Source organism: Salminus brasiliensis, chromosome 2 (genome assembly GCF_030463535.1).
Source record: "Salminus brasiliensis chromosome 2, fSalBra1.hap2, whole genome shotgun sequence".
In the NCBI taxonomy this organism is placed as follows: Eukaryota; Metazoa; Chordata; class Actinopteri; order Characiformes; family Bryconidae; genus Salminus; species Salminus brasiliensis.
Window position 1 is genome coordinate 44275153 of NC_132879.1, and position 24922 is coordinate 44300074.

The 24922-nt window shown below is 41.8% G+C and overlaps 2 protein-coding genes across 2 annotated transcripts in view; one reads left to right on the top strand and one right to left on the bottom strand.

The window, feature by feature from the left end:
* Positions 1-1331, top strand: part of epyc (epiphycan) — a 23996-nt gene extending 22665 nt beyond the window's left edge. Inside the window, exon 8 of the mRNA XM_072672886.1 lies at positions 28-1331. Coding sequence (XP_072528987.1) covers positions 28-198 — 171 coding nt within the window. The 3' untranslated portion in view covers positions 199-1331. The remainder of the gene's footprint in view (positions 1-27) is intronic.
* Positions 33-7326, bottom strand: LOC140549343 (uncharacterized). Its single transcript, XM_072672887.1, has 4 exons — positions 7200-7326; positions 4533-4626; positions 4356-4443; positions 33-2361 (listed from the first exon to the last, which is right to left on the bottom strand). The coding sequence occupies exons 1-4, from the start codon at positions 7294-7296 to the stop codon at positions 1648-1650; spliced, it is 993 nt and encodes a 330-aa protein (XP_072528988.1). The 5' UTR covers positions 7297-7326; the 3' UTR covers positions 33-1647.
* Between the last annotated feature and the right edge of the window lie 17596 nt (positions 7327-24922).

Sequence of the window (24922 nt, forward strand, 5' to 3'; positions counted from 1 at the left end):
TTCTCCATATATAATGTTCCCTCCCAGAACAACAACATCCAGATCATACACGAGGACACTTTCTGCAATCTGAACGACTTGAACTACATTCGCAATGCGCTTGAGGATGTCCGCCTGGACGGCAACCCCATCAACCTCAGCAGAACCCCACAGGCCTACGTCTGTTTGCCGCGTATCCCTGTTGGTGCCCTAATTTAAGCTCACACACACACATACAGATACACACCAAAACCTCTGTGAGAGTTTCCAACTTTCTTTTTCTTTTTTTTTTAACCTTGGGCTGAAGTAAACATTTGTATATGAATGGCTGTTTTATACTGGAGGTTTGCACACACTTCCACTTTTCAGCTGCTCGTTCATCTCAATAACCTGTTGTTTTTTGTTTCGATTTTTGTTTTGTTAAGTTTTTCCACCCACACATACATATGTGCAATAAACACTAGGGGTGGGTGATATGGTACAAATATAATATCACGTTATTTAAAGATACACAATACATATCACAATATTTCAACATGCAGAAAAACTGCTATTTAAATACTCTCCCATGCCAAGTACAGTACAGGGCTTTATATTCAACATCTGCTGCACATCGAATTCAACAGGGCTAATTACACTCTCTGTTATTAAACGTGCGGTATCCACGACACGCTGGCTTATCAAAATATCGCCATATCGCCCGCCCCTAATAAACACACATTGTTTAACATGTTTAAATGTAGCAAACCTAAACTGATGTGTGAGCGAATCTCTGGAAGAAAGAAAACACAATTCAAGGATCTTTGCCTTTGAAATACTTTCTTGCTCAAGTCAAGTAGAAGGAAATACAAAAACAATTATGAACAACAGTGAATACAAACGATCAGTTTCTGATCACATAAATAACTGCAAAAATAACAGCAACTTGTTCGCCTTTTTGGGACTGGCTGTCCTAACCAGACAAATAATGTCTAAATATGTTTGTTTTGTAAAGAAAAATAATAATTCTATATTGTTAATATTCCTATAATTTTAACACTTTTTTGGAAACTATTCACGTAACGTAAATCAATTGAAGCTGGTGCTCAATGAAGTTCTGAAAGGTTAAATTGATTATCTAATGCAATAAAAAAAGCATAACACAACCATTTTGTTGTAAAGTCTGTATTGTAATATAAAAATATATATATTCTGATACCTTTTGTATGTGAACTGCAATATTTGGTATAGAACAATTCAAAATTGTTGTTTTGACCATGGGCAACAGCCTTTTAAATGAACACTTTTCCACAAACTGTTGTACTGTGTGAGGGCAATGGGAACAACAGGGGCTATTATACTAGCCCGGCAATGTGTGCTTTGTATGGAAATACCACAATTGAATAAAGTTGTCTTCATGACGGCTCCAAAACAGAGCTGGCTTAACGTTTTCATTGACAGTTTAAGCTGGGCTGCAAAAATATCAAAGGATAAAGCCTGAAATGGTGTCCATAACGCATTTAAACACTGCTACCACAACAAAAACTATAACTGTTCATAATCACAAAAGAAAACATCACATCTAACAAGTAGCATCTTCCAACAGACCTGAGACCTGAAGAAGTGAATAAGGAAACTATGTACACAGAATCAGAAATCAATTAACAATAACAGTTCTTTTGGCACATTCTAAAAGTTCTCAATCAGCTTCTCAAACAAATCCAGGAATTTCTGTCTCCTCTCTATGGATGCCGTTTCCATTTCTACTTCTGCTAATTTGCCGTCTTCCAGAGCGGTGTCGTTCAGGTCGACCCCCTGGTCCCCTCCGGCACCCACCCGCTGTCTCTCGAGGGTGGCTCGGTTCCTTTCTAGCTTCGCTCGCTCCTTGTCCATCTCCGCCCGCTCTTTCTCCAGCTGAGCGCGTTCATGCTCTACCGACGCCCTGTCCCTCTCCACGGCGGCCTTCTCCCGCTCTAGAGATGCCCGGTCCCGGTCCAGGGCGGCCAGTTCCCTCTCCAGCCCAGCCCTCTCCCTGTCTAGCACCATCTTCTCTCTCTCCAGTACCATGCGCTCGCTCTCCAGGGCGGCCCGGTCGCTTTCCAGCAGGACCCTCTCCTGCTCCATCTCGTCCCGATCGCTGCCGGTTTCCGTCCTGTCCCGCGTGGTCTCCTCCGACAGCCTCGACTCCTCTCCTTCCACGAGAAACTCGATTTCGCTCTGGTATGAGTCACGGCCCCTCTTTCTGGGTCTGTCAGGGCGAAAGTCGCTGTCGTCGCCGAGCGATGCAGTGGAGACCATGGCTTCGCTGTCGTTCAGCCTGCCTTCCATCGCATCATCCATGAGGGAGAACCACTGCCAGTTGGTGGGGTTGACTGTGACACCAGGTGGAGGGTTCTTCATCTCCTGAAACATGACAGATACCATGACAGATACTTAATACAGGACTATATTTACACCAACAGTGGCAAGAGAGAGTGCTAGAGTGGTTGCGTCAATCAGAAGGTACCAATTCAACTGCATGCTAGAAATATAGGTCACTAATGACCTAATCATATTTTGAATTTGTATTATGGACAGCAAAGCTAGAGTCAACAGTTGCTGTTATTCCATTTGGTAAGTGGGCTTGCTAGTATTGCTAGAGTTGAAATTTTACATAAAGAATATATAAAAATCATAGACTTTTATAGACTTTGAACTGATTTGTGCTACATTAAGAAAATCAATACTGTCTGTGAAACTGAGCCCTGACAGTATCTTACATGCAGTATATTTTACTTGCAAAAAAAATGCTAATGGTTGATTTGAGGCCTCCACATTCACACAGACATCTTAAAGCACAAGGATTGTATTTGCTTGGAATTCAGTTATAAAAGGCCTCATAATGTATGGATTTGCAATTCTCTGTGTTTTTAATTACTCGTTTAAACATCTTCTACAATACAGGTGCCAGTAGGCTTATGGGGGAGGTATGCACTTTTTGGTTGAAATAAAAATGAACATAAAACTCACAGTTAACATAAAAATCTTGTTTTATAAATCAGTGTGTGGCAAAAGCAAGCAGGTCCATAGGGAAGCAGATGCAAGAGACTTGGTGAAATTTCAGATTGTACTTTTTTTTTTTTTTTTATAAATGACAATATATCAAAGTAAACTAATGTGAGGTTGGAGATTTATGCACACATACTGTACACTTGCAATAGTCAGCATGATCCAGACCCATAGACGGAGCGAGAGGGTGGCTTATGGGGCTAAATCCCCGGATGTTTTCTCAAATGCCCTGAATCTTTTTCAGATAATAAAGTTTTTAAAATAACTGTGTGTCATTTCCCCTCCCCATCTCTGACTGGACTGACAAAGTCACTGAAAATCAAAAGTTCTGGGGAAACATCGCCATCTACAGATCTGTACTGTCACAAGAGCTGTGTTGTGTATGATGTCAGTAATTTATTCCCCCACCTCAGAGAGAAAGTACGGTAGTAGGTAGGTAACCATGGTTTTAAGAATGTTTGTTAACCACAAACATCAGCCATAAAAAGTGATTCAGCTTCAGCAGCACCAGCACCAGCATCGGTGAACAGCGGAAGGATGCTGTTCCGTGTCCACAGTAATTGGGTGACGTGGTCAGCATAATGTAATGTTAGCTGCGGTTAGTTTTACTGTGTACAGTAGATGCCACATTGGGGCTTGTGAGGCTCTGCCATCATGAGTGGTTTTGTGACCCATTAATGTTATGTGAAGTTATTTACAGTAACATGAATTTGAAGTTAAAAATAGCACAGCTACTGTGCTGATACTACATTAAGCAAACTTAAGTTATAACTTATTATTAACATTAGAAGGAATTGGAGGGGGGGGGCATTTTTAAAAAAAAGTCTACAAAAATACTTGATAGTACTTTAGCAGTTAATACAATATTTTAAAATGTTTAAGTTATTTGTTAAATCTAAAGTTGTTATAATGAAGGATGTGCAGAACAAAAATATATTAAAAAAAAGAAAGTGAAAATAAAGGGGAGTAAGGAGGGCATTCATGAAGGATAAGGAGGAGAACCAAATGTGAAAACAACCTGAAATGAGTGAAATACTGTAGCAGACAAAAAGCAAGAGGATATAAAGGCGAGCGCGGTGCTGGACATTTGGACTAAGTCTCAGATGTTTTTAATTGTGTGGCTCCATCTCTGTCCAGACCTAATAACATATTTGACTTAAACTTTGGGTTTGATTTAGGAACTTACTGCACAGCGTAAAATTAGATGAGGTGTTGTATGACTGGCCATTTAAGGGTAAAACACATGAACAACACTGCTTATCTCCACTGGGCAATGTCTAATGTAACTGTACATTCAAGGCATTGAATGTATGAAGATGGTGTATTAAATATGTATGATGGTGACTTACCTTGTATTTCTTCTTGAGATTTTCCCACTTCTTTCTTGCCTGACTGGTGGACATCTTCCTCTGGATGCCCATCTCTTTCAAGATGGCCCTGCCACATCAACCACAGAAAGCTTATTGTAAAGCTATACAAATAGTTATTGTTCTTGTGTGTGACAGTGACATGTAGGACTATGTTACCTCCAAGCAATGACTGAAGTGTTTCTCTTCCCAGTAAAGAGTGCATCATTAGCTGCACGTAGCCTCACAAACTTGACCAATTCAGCTTCAGAGACTAATAGAGGGGCAAACAATGAACTGTTAAAACTAGGGTTGAAGTACATTAACAACATACCACATAAAATACTCATATCCATTGGCCATTTTTGGACAGGTACATATACTATATAGGTGTACTTAATAGGTTTACAGCTACTGACTGTAGTACAATTGATCACCCCCACACACACACTATTTACCTGGTGTATCAATGGAAAGGGACCACCACAGATCCACTAATGACTATCATCATTTGGACGGTGGACCATAATCAGCACTGCAGTGTCACTGACACGGTAATGGCATGCTTTTTTGTGTTTGTTGTGCTGGTAATAGTGTTTCAAGCACAATGGTGTAATTGCTAGGTTGACACCAAAAATATTCAGCCAACCATTGCCCTGTGGGTAGAAACTGACCACTGACCATGCACTCGAGGAGACCTAACACAACATATTAATTGAAAAAGATGCATTTAGCTGTTCAAAGCAAATGCAGTGCTTGATATAGTTGTACACACACACTCATCAAAATGCCACAACCATCTGGCATTATTGCTGTGCTGAAAAGGTTCTACGAGCCAAACAATACGTGGTCAGTCGTGGTCCTATGTATTTCAGGGTAATTGATATATATCTAGATTACCAGATTTCTACTTGCTATAGACATACTGAGGGGTATCTTCAAATAATACCCTAAATGCCCAATACCCAACTTGCATTTCATATTCTTTTACTTTTAAAATAGGATTTCTTCACTGAGTAATGTGCTCTGGTGGAACCATGCAATGTGCAGCATTCATTGTGCAGTTAATAGCTAACTAACTCAATAGGAGTGGCTTTCCTTTAGTAGGCATGTAGTTAACAACAGCATTTACAAGGTCTATCAGTCTGGATTTGAAAAGGGCTGCTTGACACCATAGATCATGCAATCCTGCTCGACAGGCTAGAAAATACTGTTGGAATTAAGGGACCTACTTGGTTTAGATCGTATCCGACAAATTCCCACCAATGCATTTACTTAAATAATGAACATTCTCACTACTCAAAAGCAAATTATGGTGTTCCTCAGAGGCTAGTCCTGGGTCAGTTACTTTTTACTCTTCATATGCCGCAGCTGCTGGGCAAAGTAATCCATAAGCATGGTATTGACTTTCATTGCTATGCTGATGACACCAAGCTTTACTTATCAAATCCAAACCAAATGAGGACATTTGTCTTAAAAAAAAAAAAATAATAGAATAACTATCTTAAAGACATAAAGAAACTGGACAATCTACAACTTTCTTTGGCTTAATACAGATAAAACAGAAGTCTTACTTAATGAACCCAATATGGATAAATCCAAAAATGCAAATATTGCTGTACATTTAGATGGTAGTACCACTGTAAATAAACAACAACTTAGGAGTTGTTTTTTTACTCTGTTCACTCGTTTAATGCACACTTCTGCTACATAGTTCAAACTGCCTTCTTCCACCTACGTAATATGGCCAATCTGTGTAATGCACCCTCCTTAAATGATGCTGAGAAGCTGGTGCAAGCATTTATAACATCAAGGTTGGACCACTGTAATGCCCTTCTGGTTGGATGTTCATGTAAATAATTCCATGAACTGCATTTAACTAGTGCAGATTGCAGCTACTAGAGTGCTCACTAGGGCTCGAAAACTTGACCATTTGCCTATGTCTACAACAGAACTCTACCATTAGGCATGGATGTTTGAAAGTATGCATGCATTTATAAGGCTGGGCAATGTATCAATTATCAACTGTAAATACTCTACAACAACGTTCAAGGGCTAAAGTTAGTGACCAACAGCTCAAGCTGCTGGTGCTTTCCTGGCGTCATCGGAAGTCCCTACTAACCACGTCGACGCTCGTGACAGTTAACGCTTGGCCTGAAATAATATAAATTATCATACATATATTTTTTGTTGATCCCTTTTGTTTTTCTGTTGCATAAAACAAACCAGGTTTATTTAACATTACTACAAGAAAATAATGTGCATTAGGAAATACATGTTTTTTTTTTTATCAGAAAAGCAGCATTAAGACATTCGTATCATATGTTTGTGTGTTCCTGCTAAATAACCAAAAATACAACCAGTTTACAACAGAATTAGCATCAGTCAGACAGGTTTTCATTGACACGTCCCAACCTTATAAAATCGGGGCTCGTCGAATATCCGAGTTTCCCCATAATAACTCTAAATACGACTTTGTGATGGCGTTCACGCGCGCACGTCTCATAAAAACGACCGTTGCTAAGGGCAGCATTAATTATAATAGCTAGCAAGTTAAATAAGTCAACGGTCACCTCACGGCAAAGTACACCACAGCTCGGCACTACTAGGCACAGGGTTTAAAAAAAAAAAAAAAAAAGAAAGAAAAAAAAAAGAAAAAAAAAAAAAGAAACAGCTAAGGCGCATTATGTAATCATGCAGCACAGCTGTAGTCACCCATGGAGCTAGCTAGTACTCGAGTGGCCTCTCTAGTCTACTCGTTGGCTCTGCTAGTCAACATGGCTGCATCCGAGCTCATGAACACTCCGCGATCAAACAGTCCGGTTCCCACTCTGCTCTCTTACTTACGCTTATACGTGAAATCTGGATTTATCAGGGTGTCGTCGTTCTCGTCGGGTGGTGTCTGCACAACGTACAACGCGTGGTCCATGTCGAAAAGTTTCATTTACTTGTAGCGCGAAGTGGCCTAGTGTGTACACGAAGGGCACTTCGAGGAAAATGGAGGCGCCTCACTTCCGCCTTTTCGAGTGCGCGCTTTTTTGCTATGGCGGACGAGTGGAGCATTAAACTGAACGTGTTATTAAAACAAATACCGGATTGGAGCCAACACAAAAATGACTCCTCGTGGTTGTTTTACAAAATTAGCTACGTTTTTACATGAGTTGACAAGGTAGGCTTTTACGAAGCGTTTCTTTCTTCTTCTGTGAAAGTGAGCGCGTGTCTCACTCTGTTCTCATATCGCCACCCACCGACAACAAACGCGTACAACATCTGGGAACGGAGTGATGCCCTTTGTGGTGCTTTTCATTAGTTCCCCACCCAGACTGTCTGTGCATTGTAAACTTGTCCACCCCGAACCACGCAGGGGCAGCCACCATCAGCCCCCGTTTCCTCAAACAAGTCTGGACTAGTTTTAGTGACGGATACTTTCTGCAGTCCAGTACGGCGCTCGTAGATCAGGTTGTTTTTTTTTTTTTGGGGGGGGGGATTAAATGGAGCACCAGTAAATACAGTTCCACTGCTCCACAACTCAGTACTGGAGGGCTTTATGCCCCTCTAGCCCATGCCTGGCATTAGGCATGGTGCCAATAGGTTCATGTCTATCTGCTCCAGAGCAGATTCTGCTATTCTATTGACAGTACTCCAGAGGGACTAGATTGGCTCTGTGTGTGCATTTGCATGTCTGTGTCAGAAAGGGGTGCAGCAGTGTATAGTGGACATACAGCATGCCAAAGTTTGGGTACCCCTGATCAGAATTTCTATTACTGTGACTAGTAGAGTAGTAGATAAGATAATCTCCAAATGGTGTAAAAGGCAAAGATGAAACATTCTTTTCAACATGTTAGACAAGAGTCTTGGTCACTGCATCAAGATGGCCAACAAATCTCACAGAATTGGAGGAACTTGTTGTCTTTTGGTAATCAGGTCATCTTTTGCTCACTTGGTTATTTAACCAATGGCCCCTAAACTCTTGTATGCCATTGTACATGTCATACAGACCATTGACAATTAAACACAAATAAAGAGTTTAATTCATACATTTAATTCATTTATGTTTAATACTGCTATTTAATACTTTTCTTCTTCTTCTTCTTCTTCTTTTTTTGGACTGGACTGTTGTGCTGTCCAGAGAAGTATTCCTGCCTTGAGCTCCAGGATTCTAGGTAGGCTCCTTGACTCTGACCAGGATAAACCAGAAAAGAAGACACCCAGCTTGGATGGATAGTCATTTGTTAATTCCATTACATTCTAATGCAAAAAGTTCAATAGGACAGCAGCTATAAACTTTCCAATATTGAAGTATTAACAGCTTCGGTGGGTATTATTTTCCTTTACTTTTTACAGGCTTACCAATACTTCAATATTGGACTAAATCTGCCTTTGCTTAGAAAACATGGAGAAACGTCTGTGTGGATAAGCAATAGATAGACTTAATAGAGTGTCATAACAACACAATCCACCCAAATATCCATAAACAGACACATATTAGGCAAAAGATTTTTCATTAGTGTTATCAGCCTACAGTATATAATGAAACTGAGAGAGACAGCAGTGAAAGTGTGACAGCAGGTCGTGGAATACAGCGTAGTTTACATCTACAGATACAGTCTACATCTGTGTATTAAAGCATGGTTAATTTTAGCTCAGTTTTTATTTGCTTTAAATAAAAGAAGTTCGATTACATCAAATGTGTGTTTAAACGTAGGTCTGCTGTTTCTTACAGCGAGATCTCGCCTGTGTGGTAAAGAATAGGGGGGCGGTAGAGAGTCTGAAGGAGACCGCGTCGCAGTGGCGAAGCAGAAAAACGAGGCCCGTGATTGGCTGATGTTTGAACAGCGTCACGTCTGCTTGCTTCCATAAGTACGGGATGACTCGACTAGCGCTACAGAGACGTCGGACTAACGTCCAGTGAGGAGTGGTGGTGATCAGGCAGCTGTAGCTTGTGTGACATTATATTTGTCAATTTAGTTCCTTTTTGCTGGTTCTTTTCTTAGTTTACAGCAACCCAGCTATCGTGTTTATACGAGCTAAGCTTCATTTAGGGCACTGTTTTGGTGATATGTGCGTCGACACCATGGCTGCGGAGGGAAAGCGGAAGCGTGTTGATCGACCATCGTGGTCCAAGCTGGCGAAGAGGAGGCTCGTTTATGTGAGTCTGGTGAAAGCAGCAGTTCGCAGATACACAGAGAAGAGGGGAAAGGGACACTTCGGGTTGTCGAGGACATGTGGACGGCAGCCGGGCCTCAGTCATTCCGCGGCCTGGGGGACGGATCGTCTACCGTCGGGAGCAATGGCGCCGAGCAACACCACGCAGTACCTGATGGGGCTAGTCTACAGTGATCTGATGAGCACGACGACACAGCAGTGTGACTTTGACCGAGGCTCGGTTGACTTGAGCTCTAGGCAGATTTCCCTTCCTCAGGCTCCAGATGAACACATCTACTCGTCTCTGTATTCCGACGATGAAACCATGGCCTTCCAGCAGCGGGACTTCGAGGACGTGTACTTCCTCAATGAGCTGTGAGCTGGACGAACCCCACTGACCGAGTTCAGATCTGTCTGAGGGAGAAACCGAGCGGCTGAAAAGGCAGAAACCACAGACTTGACTTTTCTTGTGTGCGTAATTATTGTACATCTTTGCTCACTGTCAAACACCCGTTGCCTTCTTTTAAAACGTTGGGCCTGTCCATGGCATTTTCTTCACATTTACATGTGTCCTGTTCTGTTTACGCACTGATAAAAGGGTTGGTTTCTCGGCTCTCCTTCTCTCAGCAGTGCGGAGACGCGTCGCTGCCCTCAGAGCGCGAGCCCCGTCCAGGCCTGGTCAGACCCGTGGCCAACAGGTAAACCTGGTCTTCCCCACAGGTAACCACGGTCAGTCTGAAGGTGTTGGTTGGCTTTTTTTTGTGAGACTTGTGAATGCTCTGATCTGCCGTGCAGTTTCTTGCCCATGTGTGTTTAAGACACTTTTGCAGGTTGGCTGTGCCCCCCTCGCTCCCTCCGCTCCCACCTCACTGATGGCGTTCAGCTGAACTGTGAGCAGCGCAGTCAGGAGGAGAATCCAGGCCGAAAGGCCGGCATCAGACCTGGTAACCACCTGCGGTCATGCCGTGGTAACTGTAATGGCTCGAAACGTTCAGCTAAAATATGCTTTTGTTCAAGAACAGCGTTTCACTCACAATTGTACTTGTAGAATAAGTTTATTATTTCTAAAACGTAATGCTCTTGTTCGCGTTTGACTCTATGGATATGATGGTGAATAAAACACTTATTTTGAAATTGCATGCTTTGTTTTGGTTTTTTAAGCGTAGTTGAACTTGTCATTAAGGCAGTTGTGTGTGTGTGTGTGATTTTTTTTTTTTTATTTTATTTTTTTATTATATTTATATAATTAGCGTTTGGTTCACGTTTCATAGGCACGTGGGCCGTGACGTCCGAGGCTTCGTTCAGCGCAACCACGTGATGAACCGGATAGCTGGTTCAACAGCAGCTGCTCAAGGTGCAGGTTTCCATAGTTTCAAGCCAAACACTAGGGGGGGGGGGGGGGCGGGGTGTCGAGGGGTAGATCGATACTTCTGATAGAAACGTAGTTGTCCGCCCATCATCAGAGAAGGGGATTGGACGACTTAAATTAAAAGGCTGGTCTACTTTTTAATAATTTTATTTTAAATCCTTTCTAAGGGAACAGTAGTGTTAATTTATTTACAGGTTTTATTTCTAAGAGGAGAATCAGAGAAATTATGCTCTGTGATTGAATGACTAAGACGCCAGAGGGAGCCCGCGAGCAAGTCCTCAAAGAATGGGGTAAATGGAGCTAATTGGCTAAAACTCAAAAGTGAAAGTAGTGTCTAACCAGTTGTCTCATTTTGGAGCGTTGAATTGTTTCACTAAAAAAACATTTAAATATATAAAAGCAAATTAAATTAACTTTTTGATGTAGAACCAAAGGGTTTGGGCAATGGAGACCCTAGCATTAGCTACAGCTAATGAGTGCTGGCTGGTTGGCGAGCTGACGCTCGGGCGTTAGTTTTTGGTGGTATCTGGCTAACGATGGCTGATAGTTAGCTGGCTAACGTCTTGACCAACAAATGCTAACTACGTTCAATATGACTCTTCTCACTTTGTTAGACGTGTAAAACAGTGCGGTTAAAACAATAACGACTTATTAAACCAGTATCTGCTCAAGCCGGCTGTCGTAAAGTGATTCGCCCTCACCAACCTTAACTAAAAACGAGCTTTAACCGGCGTTTAAAAGCCTTAAATGTCTGCAGTGATGCCGTTTCCGAAAGGAAATGGGTCTGAGGAGAAATGATCGAACATTTAGATTTATAAGTTGTGATTTTTTTTTTTTGATGCTAATTTTATTAACCCGTTTATTTCGGACTCGCTGCGGAGCGCCCTGTAGTGTCTGACGAACTCGGGAGACGCTCTCTGACAGGTGCCTCCTAGCAGCTGTTCATCCTTTGTCCGCCTGGTGTCGCTATTCTGCAATGATATATATTTATAATGGAAATTAAATGCTGCTAGTAGGTCTGGCATATTGTTTTATTAGGTACGTTCATAAACTTCTCAGTAGTCAAAAAACTGATTCAGGAGTCGTCTTGAAAACAACTTGCAGTAGAGATCGAGAGAGCTGTAGTTGAGTAGCTCTATGGGTGTGTAAGTAAAGCCAAAAGTCAAGTCAGATTTACTTGTATGGTGCTTTTTACAACTGTTGTCACAAAGCAGCTTTACATAATTGGTACTTAATAAAGGACAGACATAACCGGGAAATAACATGATGAATCAAAGACCCTCAGTGAGCAGCGCAACGGCGACAGTGGCAAGGAAAAACTCCCTCAAAGCTTGAGGAAGAAACCTTGGGAGGAACCAAGACTCACAAAGGGGACCATCCTCCTCTGGTCAGAACTCTTTAAACATTATTGATAAAAAAATACCAAACCAAATACAACAAAGTTAATAGTGGTGATGATAGTGGCAGATAGTTACGAGTCCATCTAGGTTTCAACACGGCCCCCTGGCCGGACTGGTATGTGGCAGCTGGTTTGACGCAGGTAGAGGGGGCCTCAGCGGGCAATCTTCCAGCAGGTCGGGCTGGGTGGCCATTTTACTCGGAGAAGGTAAAAAAGAGAGGGTTAGTTCTAAGATGAATTTTATGGAGAGCAGAGAATGTTGAGCAGTATCAGAGTATGTCTGACGACTCTGGCAGGTCTGATTATAACAGCCTAATTAAAAGGAGAGAGCCAGAAGGAAACAGACACGGGAGCACCCTGAAAACAATAAAGTGCTGATAGAACTGCTCTGATATGGTCAAATGTTCTAGTTTAAGGAATGACCCTGGCTGCAGCATTTTGCACCAGCTGAAGTTTATTGAGGTTCCTGCTGGAACAACCTGACGAAAAGCTAGACCAACGGAAACCTAGCAATTGCATGGGTGTCTTGTTCTAGACCAGAAATGGGGTAATATTTTAGGCTGTAATTAACTAAACTGTTCAATAAAAGGGCTTGTGTAATCAGTTTGTATGTTTATCATGTTGCCACATATGTTGCAGGATCACTGGCTCAATGGGGGGGGGGGGCATCCACAGAGTGCTGCCTCATTAAAATGACTGCTCACTGATAATTGAATGTAAAAGCATTAATGTGATTATTAGTAATTAAGATGTTTCTGATTGGTTAAGTGTTCATGCTGCCGTGTAAAGTATGTGTGGTGGAAGTGGAAATGCATCTTACTGAAATTGACTTTTAAATCACAAAGTTAAGAGGATATTAAGATCTGGGTCTTGCCCAAGTAGGTCGCATGTACTCTAATCCTAAATTATCTTGCTTAGATCTTACGACACTTTACAAAACATGTCTGAAACCCACATTAAGGTGTACAAGTATTTTAAGCAGTGAGACGATATAGACTTTCAGGACAAATTACATTATATATATATATATATATATATATATATATATATATATATATATATATATATATATATATATATATATATATATGATTATTTTAATACTTAATACTGGGAAGCCATGCACTTCCCCAAATGCTGACTTTCTTGTGTGTTTATTCTGCTACTTCTATCAGTAGTCAAATCCTCAATAATATCCAGTTGCACAGTCCTGTTAGTAGCCTTACAGTGACATGCAAGTTTGAACACCGTTGGTTAAATGGATGGGGGAGGAGGGTAAAGCAACAAAGAGAAAATGCTCAGACAAGCTGAACAGCCATATTGCTGCTAACGACCCATCTTCAGTTTAGAAAGGCCTCTAGGAGCTCACTACAAGGTGAGCAAAACACCTCTTCCCCTCAACGACCGCCAACAATGAGTTCTACTGTGGGTTTGAAAGTACAAAGAACAATTACCAGAACCCCACCCTGGCTGCCCCCCCCCCTGCCCCCTGACAGCTCAGCAGGATGTCACAAGGCTCTTCAGAAGACAAAAGGTGAGAAAAGCTCTGCCCAGATTTAATCTCGCCATCCACCCTAACCATTGTTGTGCTCAACTAGCACCAAATTTCCCTGACACCGGCCACAAATCACTGGAACTTAGTTGTTCTCTGTTTCCTCAAGTTTCAAGTCCCCCCTCATAAAAAATATCCCCCAAAAATCTCTTAACCCACATGAAGGCTATCACAGACCCTCTGCTGAACTTGTCCCTGGTACAGTTCCTCTACAGTTCAGGTACCTATGCTAGATCTCTGTTACTGGATTTAAGATTTTCAACACCATTGGAACTGTAAGGCTTTGTGCACCGCTTCTCTTTAATTAATACAAATAATTGAATTAATTATAAAATGTTTTGTAGTTTATTTCCATGTTTACATAAAGTGGAAATCCCATATATTTAAAGCAAATTTTTATTATTCTCAGTTAAACAATGCTAGTTTGTGCTAGAAGGAGACTGGATACTCAATATTCCATTGCTTAAATATGAGAAAACTATCATAGTCTGAGAAGATTGCAAAAAGAGATAATGTCCAGATAAATCCTGTGCTTGAAGTTCCCTGCCACTAGATGGTGGCATCCGACCGTGACCACCTCACAGTCTTTTGAACCATTTACGTATCTGTCATGGTATGGCTGAGCGTTACTTTATTTTATTATTATTATTATTATCATTATTATTATACTTTTTTGAACCTAACTGTGTGTGTGTGTATATATAGAGAAAAATAATGTACCCCAAGTAAAATGTCACATGGAGACTTCCCCTCTTTATACATTTATTTAAAGAAATACACAGGTAGGACTAAAAATGTTCCTGAATTAAACATGGGATATAAGACAGGGGCTTTAGAGGTGACCTGTTGTTTTTCTGTATATTCAGTTTTCAGTTTATTAGTTTCTTTTGCTCTTTGAAAGACTAAATAATATAAAATCAACAACTCATTGTCAACAAAAAATGTATTTTTAGTGTGTTGATATATATATTTTTTATATTTTCCGAAACCGCTCTATTGGTTGTGTCCATAATGGAGTTACGTAGAGGGTAATAGTGTCCTCAATAATGGTCATATGGTTTACCTGAAGCTTGTTTAAGCTAAAAAACAAAACAAATACTGTCACTAAATGATAAGTGTAGTCAAGCATGCCATTACACAGCAGTGTTTAATACAGGCTTCCTGCAGTTTGCTTCTTAAGTAGCTTTTGTTTACTTGATAGCTAAGATCATACTAAACAGATCCCTATTTCACTAGTAATAGAGATCTGTCCTGTACATTAACATCAAGATAAAGGTGGAGAATACTGACATTTTAGGAATTAACTGCAGAGATTCTAATATTAAGAGTTCAGAAGTTGACTCCTTCAGTACAGACATAAGTCTGTGAGCTAAGCGAAATGCCTACGGATAGGTTCATAACATCAGTTGAAAAAAACTGCATGTAAAAACAATCACTAACATAGAAACCCACGTGGTTTAGGGCTGGCTAGGTGGACGTTTTTTTGAGTTGATGTGATGTAGAATCTAGTGCTAACAGAAAATAAAAAGGTAACATTGTTTGGAAACTGGAAACAAAAATACAGATTTGTAACCATTGTAAACAACATTCAGACTATGGATTGTCAGATTCGCAGTTTGAGAACTGAATGGGTCTGCCATTAATAAGTAAAGCTATTAAAAAAGCCGACTTTTCCCCTAATTTCCTCCCTCTGTGTATACATCACTACTTTCCAATGAAAACCCTGTATCTCCTTTTTTGGTCATTTTCAGTTTTCGCCATGGGTTGCTCTGTACACTGTGTAAATAACATGATTAGACCAAAAGAAATGACTTATATTCAAATATCATTTTTGCCTGCTCCTTGTAAAGTCATCCTTTTGGAGATTCATGTTTTTCATTAGACAGCGATGATATATTGTTTATTTCCAGGTTTAAATAAAAAGAAACCCCAGACATTTAAATCATGTTTTATTATTTTCAGTAACAAAAGCTAGGTTGTGCTAGAATGAGACTGGATACTTAAGCATATGTTTTATTGTATGAATATGAGAAACCTGACAGCAACCTGAAACCTGAAAAAATAAATGGCCTCTAGACAAATTCTGTGCAGGAAGTTCATTGCCACTAGATGGCGCCATTCGACCGCAACCACCTCACCTCTTTTCAACCATTTATATATATACAGTATTTTATCATGGTATGACTGAGCATTTACTTTATAATAAATCCTAAACTGCTTATTACAAATACAGATACTAATGTTATTTATATTGAAATTTTGCTGCTTTAAAAGAATCTGTAGGCAAAAAATCTAATGAACAGGATTTTAACGTATGCTAGACTTAGACTAACACCAATCACGCCAATTAAGGAAACAAGACATTTAGCACGGTATATGGTATATTTCAAATTTGAAAGCAGGATAGTAGTGGAATGTTATTGAGATGTAGATCCAGCTGAAAGTAAAGCATGTGTCAGTAGGTCTCCTTCTGTCCTAACACATTATTGTAGAATGGAGCCAATCTCAGACTTTTCTGCTTTGAACGTCGCCGCAGCCACTAATGGGCATGTCAAGATTTGGATGGCAGCCACCTACCGCTGTGCATTAGTGGATATCATAGATCCTGGTAGCAGCAGAAAGTGTAGTTTATCAACAGGAAAAGAGAATTATTGGAGAAATCACTTTGTAGCTTTTCGAAAGATTTTTAAATTTTTTAAATTTTATTGAGAATTACTGGGAGGAGCTGGTGACAGTATAAGTCTAACTAAAAAATCAATGACTGATTAGTTAGTTTGATTTGTTGCTGAACTGAGGGTGCTCCTGGGCTCCTCCTATAGTTGGAAGTGTAATATCATTCATTACACATGCATTTCTGGACTAGCTGAGAGATCCAGAACTGTCAAGGCAAGTGTAGTTTTGCCTGCTTGTCCAGAGTTACAGCGCAGTCAGCAGCATGCCAAGCCTGGCGTGTCAGTGCAAGGGGCGCCATTTTCCTTATCACAAGTCAGCGAAGCTTCACAATGATCTAGACACTGTTATTTTAGGCTGAAAATGCTACACGTTGTTGCTGAGTGAACAAACGGAAGAGTAGTACACCAGCTTTCCTTCACAATGTGCGCTCCTCCTGTGGTTTCTTAGAGAGGTAAGAGAAAACATATGAATATGTCATCAATAAGAAGCCTTCTTTACGTATCTCAAGAGAGATCGAATCTAAAGTGCTCGACCGCACGCTTTCATTAGGACATAAACAGGGTGGTTATTACCGCTGTCTATGGACCTGCGAATCTACGCTTGTTCTTTCCGTACATTAATAATTTCCTTTCAGGAACATCGTGTTCCTGTCCTCTCCCTGTGGAGTGTTTTTTTGGCTTCATGTTCTGCTCCATAACAGGTGCACCGGCCTTCCCTGCTTTCGCCAGTGTGTGGTGCTGTGTAGCCACAGTGTACGAGGAGGGCAGGATACTCTTTCAGCTTGGAGAGGTCTGGGAGGGAACACGGGAGCAAGGTGTTGATTATCTCAGTGCCACATTTAGATTGTAGCATGTGGCATCTGTCTTAGAGGGGCATGCAGGGTTGTGCTGGGTTTTTAAAGTGATGCAGGGGGAGGGAGTGCTGACAACCCAGGACAAACGACTCTGATTACACACACAACCAGGACATACACTTCCTTCGTGGCTCAGCATCTCTCCCTCTCTCTCCCTCTGTCTCTCTCTGGTCAGTTTGAATCAGATCATGCCTGAAGCCTCTCTGAGATTGGCAGAATGAATGGCAGTAGGCAATGTCTGTTCTATTAAGGTCTGTCTGTTGTCCACCACTGCCCCCCATCCCCCTTTTTATTCCCCCCTTTCCTCCCCCACTCCACCTTTCTTTATCCCTCTCCTCCCCCTTTCCCTCCCTCTATGTATGTTTGTTTTCTGTCTCTGTCCCCCCCGCACCCTTTCTTCATCTTATCACGCTCTCCCTCCCCCCCTTTCTTTTCTACTTCTCTCTCCTTCCCTCTTTCTTTCCCCTTTTCTCCACATAACTTCTATCTCTCTTTCTTTCTTTTTTATCTCTCTCCACCCCTTTCCCACACTATTCCTCACACCCCCCCCCCCCCCTTGTCCTCCCTCCTGTCTGTTATCAGCTTGAATCAGATCATTCCTGGAGACTGACTGACATTGGCAGAATGAATGACAGTAGGTGAGATCTACTCTATGATGGTCTGTCTGCCAATAATCTGTCTCTCTCTCTCTCTCTCTCTCTCTCTCTCTCTCTTTCTCTGACACTCAAGTTGACTGAAACCGCCATGCTTGCTTCCAACTTTTATTATGACCCACCTTCCTCCACTTCCGCAGTTGAGGTTGGTGCTTCTCCTGGGCCAGTCAGTCATGTCACAGAGGTTGCCCCGTGGTCCATCTGCCAAGAGTAATAGACAAGACGGCTGAGGCATGGCGGGCGGTGAGGCCGCTGTCAGTGAGATGGAAGCCGCGTACGAGGCGCTGCTCTGCATGATTGATGTGCGAGCCTCTGGGCCAGGCAACAGTGCTACTCTATTGATTGGTCACCAGTCTGGTCTCAGGGGGAGCTGCACTCGCCCACTATTCATCAAGCCTCTTTTTCCCAGCTGGACAGACAGGCAGCGAGCCACATTAAAGCAGTTAGGACAATAGGCTTCACCGCTAAGCATAGATCCTCCTTCCAAACGTCTCCCAGTGTGCTCAGCACCAAATGTAGACAGTGTAAATGTGTTAGGGTAAGGAACACACTTGCTGGAGATGCTTGGAGATGCCATGTACTTCTGATCTGATCCAACACTACCAACAAATGAATTCCATTCACTTTGTTAGAAACTCTTATCTTACCTAATAACGTGGCCATCTTGATGCACGATCCTCTAGCCCAGTAGACAACAATCACATGACCACCCAATGGTCAAAGACTCCAGCCTAAACCAAGCTCATTCAGTTAATCAAGAACAGGAGCTGGGTTGGTGACCACAGAGCCACGTTAGTGGAACATTTTTAGTGGCAGTGAACTCCTCTGTCCCTGATACAGTTGTACCAGCTCCACACACACTGCCAGCAAACACTATGGTGCGTGGTACACTATCCAAGCAATATCTAGTCAACAATGATCCTCTGGTCAGACTGAACCAATGATGAGAAATGCTGAATGGGCTGCAGGCCAGCTGACCAATAAAGAGTGCACAACAGCAGTGGTCACCAAACTTCCCCCTGGAGATATTCAGTAGGGTCTATGTAATGGCACGATGCATAATGTCGATAAAAGCAATGCTTTATAATTTAATCACATGCTTTATTTCACATCCAAAATTCTTTACATTTGTGTCACTGTCCAAATACTTTCAAATACCAAATACCTTCCTGCAGGTTCAAGCTGCGACCAAAACCAGCTCATTCAGCTGGTGGCAATCATAAGACAGATCAGATGGGATTAACCCCTTAACACTCCATGGCTTATTACACACTAAGGTGTATTTCTCAGTAACTACAGGGATTCTGTACAAACTGGTGAGGGTATTCTCTGGTAATAGAAACATGTAATAACACTTTTGACCTGCTGGTGGGCCATAGGCTTTTTGAGGGGTTAATTAGGGTAAATTGGGGTTGATTTATTTTAGCTCAACCAGTATGATTCTCTCTGATTCTGTCAGACCTGTTGTAACTTATTGCACTCATTGTACCCTCTAGATTAGTCATTTATTTGGGCTATTTTTTTAAGCCCACAGTGTTTAGCCTCAGCTTCCAATTTATCAATGAATATCGTTATTGCTGCATTTATTAAATTTATGCCACAGCAATAAGGTGGCTTATATGGGATGCACATTATTATAATAATGTAGGGTTGTACAACAAAACCCTATTAGGCTAAATGTCCGGTGCATTAATAGGTAAAAGATGTAAAACAGGTATAACACAGGTAAAAACATGGACATTTAAAGCTTGCAATTGTACCTACTTGTAGTTGACAAATAATAAAAGTGCTGATTATGTCACGCATAGTGTGATTTTTCTTCCAGCTTGGTATAGCCATTATGCATCATTTCATCATGTAGGTGTGACCAGCAGCTAGCTAGGCAGCTCACGTTCCCATCGTAGCTGCTTGTAAGTCAGTGGGAAAGCGGCTCTCAAATGTAATGTTCCTGTGTGAGCTAGTTACGCATGTTTTTTAGCTGCCCCTTTCAATATCATGACCACCGACCACTTACAATGAGTGGATGTTTCTCATGTATTTGTGCATTATGTATGTAGAGGTGCAGGGATTAGTTATCTGGATGAGTAAAAGTTGCAAGTTATTTATCAAGTTGGAGATGTGGGGCAGCACGGTGGCACCACAGGTAGTGTGTGTGCAACACAGCTCCAGAAGCTGAGGTTGTGTGGCGTTCAATCCTCACTCTGGTCTTTATGAGGAGCTTCTCACCGTGTCCATATGCATTTGCCCCATGTGCTCTGGTTTCTTCCCACCTCCCAAAACCACACATTGAAGATGGATTGCTATGCTAACATGACGCTAGGTGTAAACGAATGGGTGTGTGCGGTGATCTGTGATGAACTGCCGCCCTGCTTGGGGCTATTCCTGCCTTGTGCACAATTCTAGGTAAACTCCGGTGCCACTGTAACCCTGACCAGGTAGAAGCAGGAATAAAGATGGATGGATGGATAGATGTTGGAGATGCCTTCCACTGTGACTGCCTTCCGTTTAGTTAGTGTTGCGCCATTTAGAATTGAACGACCTAACAAATGTAAATGCAAAGTTACTGAAAGCCTCATTTGATATCTGCCCTGCATACAAGCATTATTCAAGCACACATTATTATTATTATTATTAGCGATGCACCGATACCACTTTCCCTTTCAGATACCAGATCTTCAAGTTTCTGCCAAGTACAGATACCGAAACCAACTCTGACTCAAATACTCGATAGATGGCCATAAGTTCTGATATTTATAGTGTTCCACTTTTTATAGGTTGCATTTTTTTTTATCTTATCCCAAATAAGATTTAACAAGCTTGAAAGAACAGCATTTACTGGTTGAGGAACTGCACACACAAGTTTCTGAGCTATGAAAAAAAATGTAATTGCCACAGTGCAGAAACACGTGCAGGTAGAGAAGTACAATCTTGCTAACATCGTTTTAATTGGTGTTTAAAATTCACATTTCTGAGCACTGGAAAAAACACAATTTTAGAAACAAAAAGGGCTTCTACAGCAATTTCACATTCAGTTGCATAAAATTAAAAGGTACTAAAACTGACATACTTAACATAAAAGGTACTAAAATCCAATGTGTGGCCTTTAATCAAGTTGTCCAAACTCAACCTTTGGTTTCAGAACACCAAAAAGTCAATTACAATATTCAATACATAAACTTTGAGAACTCTGTTGCTACAATTACAAAAAGGCACAGTAATCAGACTGATGATACCTTTGAGAAATGCAATAGCTATTATTAATATTTCAAGGACGGGGAAACAGTGAGACAGCATCAAACTCATAGTTGCAGTAACGCTTTGACCTTCTCTGAGAGAGGAAGTGACAGGTCCCTGTGGCATTAGGGGGGTGGACACTGAGGCTGCTGGGGACTCGTTCGTCCACTGTAAAAGGTTGCAGAAAGGTCACCCTGTAACGTCTGTATATGTTTGATGGGCTGTGATAAAAGCAAGACTCCACTGCTTTGCTTCCTGCTGCTTCTGTGTCTGACACCTCCGCACCTCATGCAGAGGCCCACTGGGTGGACGAAACAACCGTGTTAATTCAGGCTAACTGTTTACTTAATGTCAGATCACCCTGAATCAGTGCTGAAGGTAGCTTTACGTTTTCACAAAAAATTGTGCTTGAAACCAAGCACTTGAGACACAATCGATACTTGAAAACACTACGTGCACTGAAACGAAACTATATGCTCAAAGAACTCTTACTGCCGACATTATTTGGGTACATGTCTCAGCGGCTCTGCAGTGCATGTGTTGGGTTGAATGATGTCCACTGGGTAAGAATCAATACGGTTTACCCAGCATCGTCTTTTTTCATGTACTTGCAGATTAAATCAGCACTCCGTGCTTATGGGGTCCCTTGGAACATAAGTGTACCCATTCACCTACTGCGTAGGTTAATCTTTTCCAATGATCAGCCATGAAGTTCTACCTCAGACATCTACCCTGGTGTATTGCTGGCCTCCTTTTGTTCTAGCAAGAGTAAGGGCTACAGATAATCATCCAGAAGCTTGATCTAAACACTGCCTTATTGAGCCCCCCTTCCCCTTCACTTCCCAGCAGAGCTGCAGCTTCATGTAGCCCATGCAGATCATGTGCCATGCACAGAGCCCTCCAATAAATAAAAGACTCTATTTAGCTACAAGAATAAGGAGTACCCAAAATGTACCTTGCATTAGTTTATCAGATAAATTAACCTTGTAATATTTCATTTACTAGCCTCAGGCTAATGTGGCTAAGCTCCTAATTGATATGCTTATACTGAATGTGCTTCTTCTCCCTGCTCTTGATTTTGAGGCAATGAGAAAGCAGCCTTTTCAAATGAAATGATACAACATGATTCACTGTTCACTGAGTGTGCTGTCACACTCACATGCCAGTTTGATATGACATGTACATGTACGTCGCTGTAATGGCTAATGTAAGCTTCATGGCTTTTGCGAGGACTGGTTTTAAGCTCTGTAATTTTTGCTGCGACCTAATTGACGGCCCCTTAGCCTGGCCGGACATTTTTAATGACTCTCTGCGCTGGAAGTGGGGCACGGGCAAGGAGAGCAGTGAACCCCCGGGAACGTCCCCTAGCTTCTACTATGCCTCATTAGTCTAGACGGGCATTGGCAGAGCCACCGCTCATGTCACATTTATTTCGGGCCCCCTCCCCTTCCTACAAGGTGCCCCCATCAACCTGTACGTCCTACGTCTGCCTACCCCCCGGAGATGCAGAAGGAGGGACGTGACTGGCTGGTAGGTCAGTGCTGTCAGGGAAACATGGCAGGTGCAGAGTGATCGGACCGGGCTGGCCGCGGCCGGCGACCGCTGCTTAGATGTGTCAAGGACAACTTTTGTACTCTAGCTCGGCACAGTTTACCCATGAAAGACCAGAAGAACTAATCCACTAAAGACACCCTCACAGAGTCCTGCTTCTTGCTTCTTATCACCGTTGTTCCAGCAGGTTGCAGATTTCTAAACAGCAGAATGCCAATGTTTCTGACTCCAGAACTTTGCAAGGTACTATGCTATTTGGTAGGTCATGACCTTGCTGGTGTGCACCATCATTTGATCAGTCTAAGCTTCTTAAGCATTTGAAAGAACATCTATGCTGTTTATTATATAAAGCACTTTCAGGACCAGGTCGAGGGCCCCCTCCACTTCACTGCTCCCGATCTTTCATCTCTTTTGATTAGTGGCCTGTGTGTGTGCTTTTGAGTAGATGTATTTGTTTTTGGACATCTTCAGGACTTCTCCTATGTCAGGGCATATGAAATTGTCCTTAATTAGGTATATAATACATATGTGGCCTATTATAATATCATTATTACACATAGATTCTGTGTATATACTATACACAATATACACAATATGGGAGACACTCAAACATTGTATTAAAAAATGTTTGAGAAAGAGAGAGAGTGTATGTGTGTGTGTGTGTGACCGTGTGTGCCCTCCACCAGGTCTCTGGAAAGTGGCAACAGACAGTGTGTCTGGTCAAGCTTCGTCATGCATGACTAAGCCTGAAAGAGGTGTGTAAAGATGACCTTTACAAGATTCATTCTGTCTGTTTGGGCAAGAGACAGACAGTGAGAGGAGAGAGAGAGAGAGTGGAGGAGAGCTTGTATATGCACACAGTGCTGGTCTGTATTAGAAGTCTATCCGGCTCTCTAGGAGGACGATGCTCTGATTGGCCATGGAATATTTATATCAGCGCAAATAAAAATGGTCACAGATGTAAACACACAGAGTAGACTGTGCTTGCTGTCTCCTGCTGCTTGCTGTCATTACCCCAGCTGAACACATAGACCAGACATTGTCTGAGGTAGAGATGGATAGGTCCTGGATGAAAACCACTGCCAGAGGCCAGTCCTTATGTGCCTCTATTAATCATAGAATTTATAAGGGGGATAGCATGTATGGAGGATATAATTTAAGGTGGATTATCTGAAGGATAGCAGTAGTGCCAGTAGTGATGTAGTGAAGTTGGCAGTAGTGCCAGTGCCCAATAGTAGCGAGACTTTTACCCTTTTCCCTTGTTATGCCATTTATTTAACTTGTCAATATATGTTATTTGTATCACCCTGTGCAGATATTTGTGTTGATGTGTATGTGTAAATGTAGCGATGATAGAAATATCAACGTCAGGTACCATAGCAACCACTCGGCAACACCTGAGCAACCACCTGAGACACCATAGCCATAGTAATCATCATAGTAACCGCACTGTACTACCTGCCAAGCATGCACTTATCACCACAGCAACCAACATGGATGCCATACCAAACTACTTAGCAACTTCAGAGTAACTACCTAATACCAATTAGCAACACCATAGCAACCACTTGAAATATGCCATTGCAACCACTTAGCAACACTTTAGCAATCACATAGCAACCACTCAGCAAGACCATAGCAACAACCTGGATACCATAGCAACCGCCTAGCAGCCACATGGAATACCACAGTAACACTTTTCTAGTGTGTTTTGCTATCCAGGGTCGTCCAGAGGAGGATGAGTTCCTTTTTTGGGTCTTGATTCCAAAGTTTCTTTCTCTCGCTTTAAGGTAGTTTTCATTGCCTTGCTCACTTGGACCTGCTTGGCTTTGTGGCATTTGTTGTTAAAAGCACTATATAAATGAACTTAAATTTAGTCATTCATTTCCCTAGATTCTAAATCCATGAGGTTCTGTATTAATGACTTGCTTCAGATACCCAGTTAAGGCACCAAGTCACCAAGTGTTATTGGGTCTTCAGTCAGACCAACATTCGGACAGTGAAAATGGTCTGGGAGAGTGAGGTGGAGGAAAAGGGCAGCATCATTCCGAATGAGCCTGGAGTTATATAACAGTTACTGTTGGCTTCAGCTTACCCAAGCCACCGAGCCCTGATACACACCCACAAGTGTCATCAAAATA